The following is an 11,814-nucleotide window of genomic DNA, read 5'->3' on the forward strand; positions in this document are numbered from 1 at the left end:
CCACTACAGATCCCCAATCCACTATGACCTATGGAGGAGATACTGGGAGGAAACAGGTACTACCAGACAGTGTCAGTCTTACCAGCCTCCAAAGAGTGAACCATACAGCTCCTTACCTTAAAAATGATGAATACCACAAAGAACACAAGAACAATGAAGAGGAGGCAGCTGGAGTCTAACGCCAGGAGGTCATCTTTGTAGGGGAAATCAGGCTGTTAAAATATACATACAAGAGTTTACAACTCAGTCATGGCACTTATACTCTGTGATAACCTTGAAAGCATTTTAAAGAACAGAAGCAAAAGACATCAAAGTTTAAAGCCTACTAAAATTTACAAGCAGGATTTAACTTGGGGTTTAAGTCCCTTTATCATTTACAGACATCCTTAATCACCTAAGATATACTTGTTCAAATATCCAGAGTAACTACTAAAAAAGTCTAAAATGAGCTAATTTTCTCTTTATTCTCTACTATTTTCCAACTTTCTGTTCTCTGACAAAATATAATCACTCGAATGGCACCCCAGATTTGTCCTCTAAATCAGTTAATCAGGAGGAACTACAATTACCTAAGTTCTAAGGGCCACTTGGTCTTACAAGAAGAAAATAAATTTTTCTAAAAGTAAATGTTGGTCTTACTTAAGTCTTCCATCAGATGGGCAAAAAGAAGGCATGACACTGCCTAAGAGCCAGGTAAGATGAAATTCACTTTTAATGAACTACATTCTCCTGGCAACATTCCTTTAATACACACATTCCTTTAATATATATTAGGCTCTGACTCAACAAAATGAGCAAAGTTTAGGCTAAAGGGCACTAGAAGAGGAGTCAGGATTTACAAGCTGGCCAGCAGACAGGTACCTTCTAGTTTGAGGGATTGAGCCAATCAGCTAGAGAAAAAAAAGCATCAGGTCTATAGAAGAGAGCAGGTTCTGATATTCTTTCCTATACAAGCACCCTCTCTCTCGTTTTGTTTTGTTGAGTTTTCTTTGAGACAGAGTTTCCCCCACAGTTGGCCTGGAACTCAGTATGTAATCCAGGCTCACAGAGATCTGCCTGTCTCTGACTCCCAAGTGCCTGGTTTAAAGGCATGAGCCACCATGGCCCCCTCTCTCTTTTTAAAGTTTTTATCTGTCTGTAACAGAAATACAAATATAAATGCATTTTCATGCACAGAATATAACCAACACATAGGAAAGTGTATATGATGGGAAGTTTAGATTTTATTCAAAAGCAAGCAGGGGCCCATCTGGGACATTTCAGTCAGATGACATGCTTAGAGAACAGCATTTAGAAACTTCTGACCACAGCTGACTGGGCAGCAAGTCCTGGGCCCAGTTCCCTCTCTCTACCCTCCACAGATGTCTTCTTTTCCCCCTGTGTGCCAGCCACCATGGCCATCTTTCAGTTTCCTGACCATCCCACACTTCTTTCTGCTCAAGGACTTTCACTTCTCTGGAACTTTTTCTTCTATATTTCGCCTCCCTTAATCCCTAAGTTAAATTCAGAGAGAAGATTTTTATTTTATTTTATGTATATGAATGTTTTGCCTGTATGTATTTCAGTGTACCAGTACATGCAGTCCCTGTGGAGGCTAGAAGAGGGTGTCAGATCCCCTTAAACTAGAGTTACAGATGGGTGTTAGCTGCCATATGAGTGCTGCAGTTAGCAGCCAGTGCTCTTAATTGCTGAGCCATCTCTCCAGCCCCCTACTCAGTGTAATTCAAATCTCACAAGTTGAAGTCTTAAGACCCAAGTGATACCTACAATTAATAATACCTCTCTGTCAGCTTTCTGACTCCTTCACTAGGATACCTAGGATCTAGCACCTAAAAAAGCAATCAACAAATGCTTCTGAATGTAAGAGAACATTTGGCGACATGCAAAATGGACTAGACAAGACACCTGGAAGTTGTCCCAAAAAAGTTCTAGAAGACAACATTTTGGAAATGAACTAAGGACAGTCACCCCACCAGCTTTCATCTATTTAGATTCTATACTTCCTTCCAAAACTCTACCACAAAGCCCCCCTTCGCCACTTCAGCCCAAATTATCCCACTCCCCCACCCCCATTATATGGCATTAATCTAAGTTCCTTATTTATTGCTGCCACGTGACAGGTTGTTTGTTCCCTCAAACACCTTCATATATCTTAATTCCTCAAATACGTGAGATGAAAGCTATCCTCTATCCATACTTAATTCACCAATGGTGTCTGGAATAGAGTTAGGGTATAGTAGGCACCCAGACATATGCTACCAGTATGATAAAAAGATGAAACGCCAATTCCTTATGTACCAAATACAGCTGAATTATTCTACTAAAAACAAAAGCTAAACTACCACTTTGGGCTGTGAAAATGGTATGGTAAAAAAATAATCTGTATTTTACAGGTTTTAACATGGGAATAATGTTAAGATACCATAAAAAGCAAATGACAGTTAAAAACAGTTTTAAGCCTGACTCAGGATTCCAATTAAAATATGTTATTTTAAGTGGTAAGAAAGTTTAAATAGCACACACACTTACTAACTGATCCAGATACTCTTTGATTCGTGGCAAGTAAGTGAGAGAACTAACAGCAACCAGACAACTGAGAACGAAGTCAAAAAGCCGGTAGCAGAAGAATGGAATCAGCCAGCCCACTTGATACTGTCAAAGAGAAGAACATCTTAGTATCAGAAGTTACTCCCACACAGTAAAGGCCAAATTCAGAAAGATGAAAATATGGCAGACTTACAGAAATTGCTCCATATACCAGCATTGAACTGATTATAAACATAAGAACAGAGACGGCAAAAAGAACGCAGGCATTATCTAAGAAAACAAAAACAGAAATCTAATTAAGCAACATATACAATGAAAAAAAATTCATGACAAAATATTTTAAAACTAGCTTTAAAATGTTTAAATTAAATGTTCAAATTAAATGTAATTATTTTCAAAGTTGACTATCAAAAGATCTAAGGCCAAGAAGAGGAGAAAACAAAAGTCTAAGTCTTGGCAATAAGAAATCTTAAAATCACACAGGTTAAATTGCTGCAAGGACTCACTGACTGTTTAGTGTGGAACATGAACTGTGAACTCAGAGAATGAAAGCATGCAAACAATTACAACCCAATGACAAGCACTGTAACAGATGCTGAAGCAACGTGCAAGGGCCTGCAGACTCATGAAAAAACATAAAATAACACAACTTGGGCTTTGGGAGATGAAGTTTAACTGGAAGGAAAAGTTAGTATTTGCTTTAAGGGCAGGGATGTTACACACAGAAAACTACAGACACCTTCAATAAAATACAACCTGAAATTCAGAGCGCACCATTAACCCCCTTTTCCCATCCCTCTGTCTCAAACTTTTATTATTCTTTTTTAATATTTTGTTTTTTATTTTTATGTGTATGAGTGTATTGCCTGCATGTGAGTGCACCCGTGTCGTGCAATGCCTCGGAGATCAGAAGAGGGCTTCAGATTCCCCTGGAACTGGAGTTAAGGACAGTTTGCAGCTGCCATGTGGGAGCTGGGAATCTAACCCGGGTCTTCTGCTAGAGTAGTCAGTGTTCTTAACTGCTGAGCCATCTCTCCAGCCTGTCTCAAACTTTCAAACCCACTGCTTTCTTCCTTCACTTTGCCTGTTCTTCCACACACAGATCTACACTTAGCTCTTCAAATTTTTCTCAAAGTTGTTCCAGCTGTGTATTATCCACACATTGACTAATTTTTTCACAAGACACCAAAATAATCTCCAAGAATATTAAACCATATTTGACTGGGTGAGCTTCTTTGACAACCTAAACTTGATTCTGTGACTCTGGACAGACATTAATAAACTAAAGGGCACTATTATTAGTGAATAGAATGATTAGATGAATTATTAGATGAATGATTAGAACTACTATATATTCACCATTGGATAGATGTACATATAATCTTATAACTGAGCAGTAAAAACATCTTTGGTACTAAAACATTACACTAAATAATAGCTCTCTATCAATTCTTCCTTGTTTAATGATGCAAAATGCCACTCAAATATAAAACATAAAGTTAGGCAGGATAGGTACTGTTAAACTTGAAAATATCATTACTTAAAATTGATCAGGCCCAATGAGGAGAAATTAACTATGTCTATAGGATAGTAAACTTTCAACTTTCAAAGAAACACAATCTACCATATGACCAAAATTTACTATTTTTATATAAGGGCTTTAGGATAGTTTTTAAAAATACAATAATGAATACATTTGATTTTCTTTACAGTAGTTAGAAAATTCATGTAGTATTAAGCGAAATGGTGTCACTCTTAGAGCTCTCTAGCCAGGGGTGACATAACCACCTCCATAACCATGAATCTCTGCTCTACATTTCAGCTTTAGGAGAAACACAGGACAAGAAAAAAATGCTGACATTAGCAGGCAAATAAAATTTTATAGCGTGAAGTAAAATTCTTAATTATCTTAAAAAGTAGCTGGGTGTCAGTGATAACACATACCTGTAATCTCAACAGCCTAAAACCCAAGCACTTGGGAAGTTGAGACAAGGAGGAACTTGACTTTAAGGCCAGATTAGGCTACAGAGCAAGACCCTGTCTCGGAAAAAAAAAGCGTATGTGCATGTGCGCGTGCGTGTGTAAAACTCTAAAATTGCATTTACTGTTCTTTCTGGTCTACATGACAAGTTGCAGGCCAGCTGGAGCTAATGGAAGATCCTGTCTCCAGGAAAAAATAAAAAAGAACTGGTAGGGATATTATATTATCTTTAAAGTAAAATCTTACCAGCCATTCTCTCAGATGAATAGTAATTGCCAATGACTTCATACTGAATGTTGACAGCTGGCACGGAGTTTGGGTGAGTCACCTCCACAGTCAGCAAAATTGCCATCAATAGGTTGACCACCTGAGAAAAATACATTTTATCATTTACATTATCAGAGACCAATCTTCCCCAAAATCTCTAGAAATTGTACTATACTTAAAACTGTCCCTGCAGTAACAAAGATATAAAATGGACTGAGATACTGAGATAAAACATGCAACTGCCACCATGAGAATAGTTTAAAAGTAAAATTAAGGAATCATTACAAACTACTCATGTTCATAGACATATTTCTTTGTATACTAATCTCAGAATTTGTTAATACAAGCTACAGTTAGTTCATCAAACACATTTACTTACCAGATGCCTGAAACTTCTCCAGAGTACCCCATTAGCTTACAGGATTTTCTAAAGCTCTGATTATCATCAATCTCTCTCTTTTGCTCTTGTACCTTTTCAGTTAATGTATTTCTACGAGCTCATCTAATACCCCAAACAGCTTCCAAACACTGGTCTAAACATCCAGGTTCTTAAGCCACTCCGTCTTTCCAGTCTGCCTCCAGCTACCTCACTATCGCCCCTACGCATTCCTCTTTACATAAGCTCCAGTGGCGTGGACAGGTTCCCCAATCTACCTCACAAATCCAATCAACGCAACTGTACTGACGTTGTACGTTTTTCAATGTTACATAAAGGTAATTCTCTACATTACCTCATTCTTTCCCCTCACCTGACCCTGATAAGCTGCCTGCAACCTTGGAGTGGTTGGATTGGATTCAGAGGCCCAAGTACAGGCCGCAATGTATTTGTAACTGAATTTCATCTTATTAAATTCTTGTCCATCCAGATTTTCTAGATCTGGATTTTGACATCCTATAAGATTGACTCTCGGGTTTCTAAATTTTGAAATACGATCAACAGGTAATAATCAGTATTGCCATTTATGTCACTAAGAACAGAACTGAGGACAAAGTTGTCAGCTGCCCCCTCTCACTAATCAGCAACCTTTGAATAAAAATGTTGATCTGGTCCAGAGGAACACTGTGGGTCTTTGCGAGGTATCTTGCTGAAATCCCATCATAGTATCTGCTGAATTTCCTTGTCTACCAGGGCTATAAATCCCATTTCTAAAGGAAATTCTTTATGCAGAACTCTAGTGAATCCCAGGAGGCATTATTGCCTGTGAATACTCAGAAACAGTCCTATTTAAAAAATTCAATATAGAGATCTCATTTAGGTCTATAGCTAGCCTTCCACAACTGAAATTCACAGAATCTGTCCTCCTCCTGTTTGTGGAAGTCCAAACATTTAGCACTTGCAAGGGCTTTACATCAACAATACTTGAAGCATACTTATCTCCTGTCCACTGTGAATGATGATAAGTAACACCTGAGAGACACATTTTCTTTATATCAGGTCAAGTTACTTTACAAGCACTTGGTAAGCAAGTAGACTACATTTTATTTTCAAGTTCTAGTGTATGAAAATCAGTTTGAAACCAATTCAGCAAACTCTTGTTTGCTAAACAAAATTGTCACCTTAGTAATTAATAAAGTTGTGCATGGCACAGAAAAATATTCATGTCAAGAAAAACACACAAACCTAACTAACAAATGAAGGAACTGAAACACCAAAAATATTAAGGGGCTTTAAATTTAACCTTTACACTTACTCATTTACTTTGTATGTATATGTATGTGTGTATGCATGCATGCCATGGTCCAGCTGTCTAAGCATTATTCTAAACACATATGACAGATAATTTAGTCTGGAAAATTTGTACTTGAGAGCTTAAAAACTTATGGCTGAGAACTCCGCTCCTATATAGGCCCTGGCAACTTTTGATTCCAGCTGACACTTCTACTAAGTTCCCTGTTGGATTTTTTTAATACATAAAATTAAGTGTAGCGCTACAATTTAAAATTATCTTTGAAATACCCTACTACGTACAACCTATTCCAGAATATTCTTTTTTTTTCTCTTTTCACTGTATTCAGGAAAGAAAGTTAAAAATCAAATTAGTAAAGACCTGAACCTAGTGATGTAGACATGTACAGAACACAGCAATATGCCAACACCACAGGCAATTGACCTACCTATATAGGAGCAGTCTTTAAAAGCCTTCTGCACACTTTATGTGAGCAAATAGCAGAAAGACAGAAAAGTATTACTTTTTTTTTTTATTTTGTACAAAGGAACAGTATGAAATCCATGGAAGCACTCAGGCCCTGTAGAGTTTTTATTTCATAGTCACACCTATCCCAGAAGACCCTAATGACTTGCTTGGGGGGAGAATAATCTATTTTCCTTAATGATAAATAATAACATCTTTACAGGGTACAATGTAATATTTTAGTAATTTATACATCCTGTGTTGGTCAACAAAATACTTCCATCATCCTATCATCCTAAAATGTTTGTTTTCTTGAGAACATTCAAACTCCTGCTTAGTTATTTGAACAGCTATAATCATCTGTGCAGGAGAACATTAACACTACTCCTATCTTGCTGCTTCCTGCACACTCCCCATGCCTTTCACAGCTTCTGGCAACCACTATTCCGTATATTAGGTCTATAAACTCAGCCTTTTTACACTCTAGGTAAAATCATGTATCTGTTTCTCTATACCTCGCTTACTTTACTCACTATCTTCGATTCCACTCACGCTACTACAAATCTAGATAGGATTTTGTCCATTATTGCTGAAAGGCAGCCCTTGTGAATGTATACTGCAGTTTCCTCATCCATTCCCATCAATGGACACCTCAGCTGACTCCCTGCCACAGTTACTGCAATAAACATGGGTGTGCAGCCTATCTTTCATATACAGATTTTGTTCTGTGAGTAAGCACCCACTAGTGTGATTCCTCGGCAACAGAGTTCTACATTTAAGTTGAGGAGCATCCATACTATTCTTCCAAAGTGGCTACACTTACATTCCATGAAGTACAGGTATTCCTCTTTCTTCACATCCTCGCCAGCATCTGTCACTTTTTGTCTGATTTATAGGCATTCTAACTGTGATGAGACAGTATTTCACTGTGGTTTTGGTTTCATTTTCTTCACAATTCATGAAGTATATCACTTTTGCATGTATTTTCTGGCCCCTGCATATCTTCTTCTGAGAAATATCTATTTAACACCTTTTCCCCTTTCAAATTGTGAGGCAGTTTTCAAGTATGTGCTGCCACTCTGTAGGTTGTCTACTCCCTGTTCTGATTATTTTGCAATGTAGAAGCTTTAATTTGCTGGAACGTTATTTGTGTCTTTTGTTGTTGTTGCCTATGCATTTACTACATTCTTGTACAAAAATTTCTTGTTCGAGACCTAGAGAGATAGTTCAGGGGGTTAAGAGCACTGGCTGCTCCTGCAGAGGACTCAGATTTGGTTCCCATACACATAAATAAATAAAAATAAAAATTTCTTGTTCAGATCAATGTCAGTGTTTCCCCTACATTCTCTTCTAGTAGTTCTAGTTTCAGGTTTTACAATTAAGTCTGTGAGAAAACTTAAGCTGCTTTTTGTATACAATGAGAACAGGGTCTAGTTTCATTCTTCTACATGTGGACACCCACTTTTCCCAGCATCATTTATTTAAAGAGAATATACTTGCCCAGATGTATATTCTTAGTATCTCTGTTGAAAATAATGTGGCTGTTGACAGTGTAGACTTATTTTTGAGTTCTCCATTCTGTTCCATCAGTCTGTATGTCTATTTTTGTACCAGTACTATGCTGTTTTGGTCACTACCACTTTAGATTTTGAAGCTGAGCAATGTGCTAAACCTCCAGCTTTGTTTCTTTTGCTCAGGACTGCTTTGGCTATCCAGTCTTTTGTGGTTCTGTTCAAATTTAAGGAATTCTTTTTACATTAAGTGAAGGATGATCAGCATACATTACATTTATAGATTACTTTGGGTAGTATAGGCATTTTCACAACACTAATTCTTCTGATCCATGAATACAGGGTACCTTTTCATATATTTGTAACCTCTTCAAGCTCTTTCATCAATGTTTTGGTTTTCATTGCCAAGGCCTTTCACCTCCTGGCTAAATTTATTCCTAGAGTTGTTTTTTTGTTTTTTTTTTTTTCCTTGTTTTGTTTTTATAACTATGGTAAATGCGATTGCTTTCTAATTTCTTTTTCAGATAGTTCACTATTGGTACATAAAAAAAAAACACTACTACACTACTGTTCTGGAAGCTGCTTTTACTAAATTTATTCTGACAGTTTTTTCAATTTTTAGGATTTTTCTATTATCTGGCTAGATCATCTACAAATATAGACATGACTCCCTCCTTTCCCATCTGCAAGTCCTTCATTTATTCCTCCTGCTTAACTGTTCCATCTAGGACTTCCAATTCTATGTTGAGTAGAAGTGAAAAAGAGGCACCCTTATTTGGTTGGGTCCTGATCTTAGAGGAAAAGCTAACTTGGTATGCTGCTAGCTGTGGGTCTGTCACATATGGCCTTTGTTATGCTGCAGTACTTTCCTCCTATAGCCATTTTATTCTTCATGTGAAGGGATGGTGAATCTTATCAAATGCATGACTGCATCTAGTAAAATGGTCATATGGATTTGGTTCTTTTTGAGACAAAAAGAGGCTCTCCCTGTAGCCCCAGCTGGCCTTGAACTCACTTTGTAGACCACCAGGCTGGCCTTGAATTCACAGAGATCCACCTGCCTCTGCCTCTGCCTCCCAAGTGCTGGGACTAAGGGTATGCGCCACCACATCCGGCTTTTTCATTCTACATTTCACATTTGATTTGTATGTTGAACCATTCTTGCATCCTTAGGATGAATCCCACTTGATCACAGTGATTTACTTTTTTAATGTGAGGTTGAATTCTGCTTACCAGTGTTTTTATTGAGAATGTCTGCATCTATGTTTAGAGAGTCATTGGCCTGCTGTAGTTTTTGTTTGTGGTGTGTGTGTGTGTGTGTGTGTGTGTGTGTGTGTCTTCACTGGCTTCACAGAATGTTTCCCTCCTATTCCATTTTTGATGAATAATTTGAAAAGACAATAGTGGTTCTTAAATATTTTGTACAATCCATCAATCAATCATCAGATACTGGATCTTTTTTTGTGGGGAAAACTTTTCATTACTGAGCCAACCTCACTAACTGTTATTAGTGTGCTCAGGTTTTCTTCTTTTCATGGTCCATCTTCTGATAGGCTGTGTTCAAGATATACCTAGTTCTTCTAGGTTTCCAACTCATTGACAGAGTTGTCTGAAACAGTCTCTTAAAATCCTTTGTATTTCTGTAGTATATCAATTGTTATCATTTCCTTTTCTGTCCAATCTTGAATCTCTTATTCTTTTTTTTAGCCTAGCCAGAGAATTGAAAACTTTCTGGAAAAAAAAAAAATCATCAGGCACAGTGGCTTAACACCCTGTGGTGGTTTGAGTAAATGTCCCTCATAGGCTCCAAGTACTGAACATTCTGTCCCCAGTTGGTGTTGGGAGGTTTTAGGAGCTAGGGCCTTGCTGGAGAAAGCAGGTCACTAGGGGCAGACTTTGAGTACATAGCTTGCCTACTTCCAGTCAGTCTCTCTCTCTCTCTCTCTCTCTCTCTCTCTGCTTTCAGTGCCTGCTTGAAGATGTGAGTGCTCAGCTTTCTGCTCCTGCCACCTACCTCTGCTGCATGTCTCCCTGCCATGATGAATTCTAATCACTCTTAAACCGTAAGCCAAATAAACTCTTCCTTCTATAAGCTGCCTTGGTCATGGTGTTTTATCACAACAGAAGAGTAACCAATACAGACCGTCTCAAACAAAACAAAACAAAATCACACATACAAAACCTCCAATATTTTTGTTAATCTTTTGTGGGGTTTTTTTTTCTTCTTTTTATGGTGGTTTTGAGACAGGGTCTCCCTGTATGTAGCCCAGGTGGCCTGGAGCTCACTATGTAGCCTCGAACTCATAAGAGATCCACCTGCCACTGCCTCCCCAGAGCTGAGATTAAAGGCTTGCACCACCACACCTGGCTTCTGCTCTAACTTTCTATCTCTTCTCTCCTACTGGCTTTGGGTTTAGTGTGCTCGTTTTCCTAGCTCCTTGAGATGTATCATTAGTTTGGGCTCCCTCCACTTTTTGATGCTGGTTCATTTGCACCTCTTTTCTCCTCTTAGCTGGCCTAGAAGTCACTCTGTAGACCAGGCTGCCTCAGCCTCCCCGGTGCTGGGATTGAAGGTGTGAGCCACCACACCCAGCTTATTTGCTCCTCTCATCACTGTTTTTGCTGAGTGTAGGTTTGGGCACTTTGTTAATTTCCCCCCCCCTCTTCTTTGCCCTACTGTTATTTGGAGAATGCTGTTTCATTTCCATGTTTGGACATGACTGCTACCATTCCTCCTGATACTGATTTTGGGTTTTATTGCACTGTGGTCAGCAAAGTTACTTAGTATCTCAATTTTGAAAAATTTGCTCATGCTTGATTTGTAGCCCAGCACATATATAAACCTATCCTACAGAATGGGAAACTTAAAATAAAAAAATTAAAAAACTTAAAAAATCACTGTGCCAGGTGTGGTGGTGCATGCCTTTAATCCCAGCAACTGGGAGAGACAGAAGGATCTATCTGAGACTAGTAGGAGTTCCAGAGCAGCCAGAAATACATGAGACCCTATCTTGAAAACAAACAAACCAAAATCACTGGGGTGGAGACATGGCTCACTCAGCAGGTAAAGGAGAGAGCCCTGCAAGTCTAACAACCTGAGTTCCATCCCTGGAACCTGCATTAAAAGCTAGATGTGGTGGTACACATCTAATCCCAGCACTCCTAATGTATGTGAGAAGGTAGGTGCAGACAGGAGATTCATCCAAGTACTCAAGGGCCAGCTAGCCTGCAACAGGCAACATGGCAGAAACTACAGGTGGAAGGCAAGAGCCAACTCCTGAAAGATGTCTTCTAACCTCCAGTCTTCTGACCTCCATAAACCTAAATCCCAAAGACTTGGGGGAGGGAAGTCACTTAGATCCTTTATTTAAAAAAA

The 11,814-nt window shown here is 38.5% G+C and overlaps 1 protein-coding gene across 2 annotated transcripts in view; it reads right to left on the reverse strand.

Moving 5' to 3' along the window:
* The window catches only part of Laptm4a (lysosomal protein transmembrane 4 alpha), a 19,404-nt gene that overhangs the window by 2,414 nt on the left and 5,176 nt on the right, over positions 1–11,814 (reverse strand). The window contains exons 2-5 of one of the 2 annotated variants that reach the window (XM_008824203.3): positions 4,775–4,895; positions 2,741–2,817; positions 2,530–2,652; positions 117–212 (exon numbers count right to left, since the gene is read on the reverse strand). In XM_008824203.3, the coding sequence (XP_008822425.1) occupies positions 117–212; positions 2,530–2,652; positions 2,741–2,817; positions 4,775–4,895 (417 nt within the window). Of the gene's footprint in view, positions 1–116; positions 213–2,523; positions 2,653–2,740; positions 2,818–4,774; positions 4,896–11,814 lie in introns of both variants that reach the window. The other variant, XM_029559206.1, reaches the window with a different exon arrangement.

The sequence above is a fragment of the Nannospalax galili genome, unplaced genomic scaffold (assembly GCF_000622305.1).
Source record: "Nannospalax galili isolate Female #2095 unplaced genomic scaffold, S.galili_v1.0 scaffold69, whole genome shotgun sequence".
Classification (NCBI taxonomy): domain Eukaryota; kingdom Metazoa; phylum Chordata; class Mammalia; order Rodentia; family Spalacidae; genus Nannospalax; species Nannospalax galili.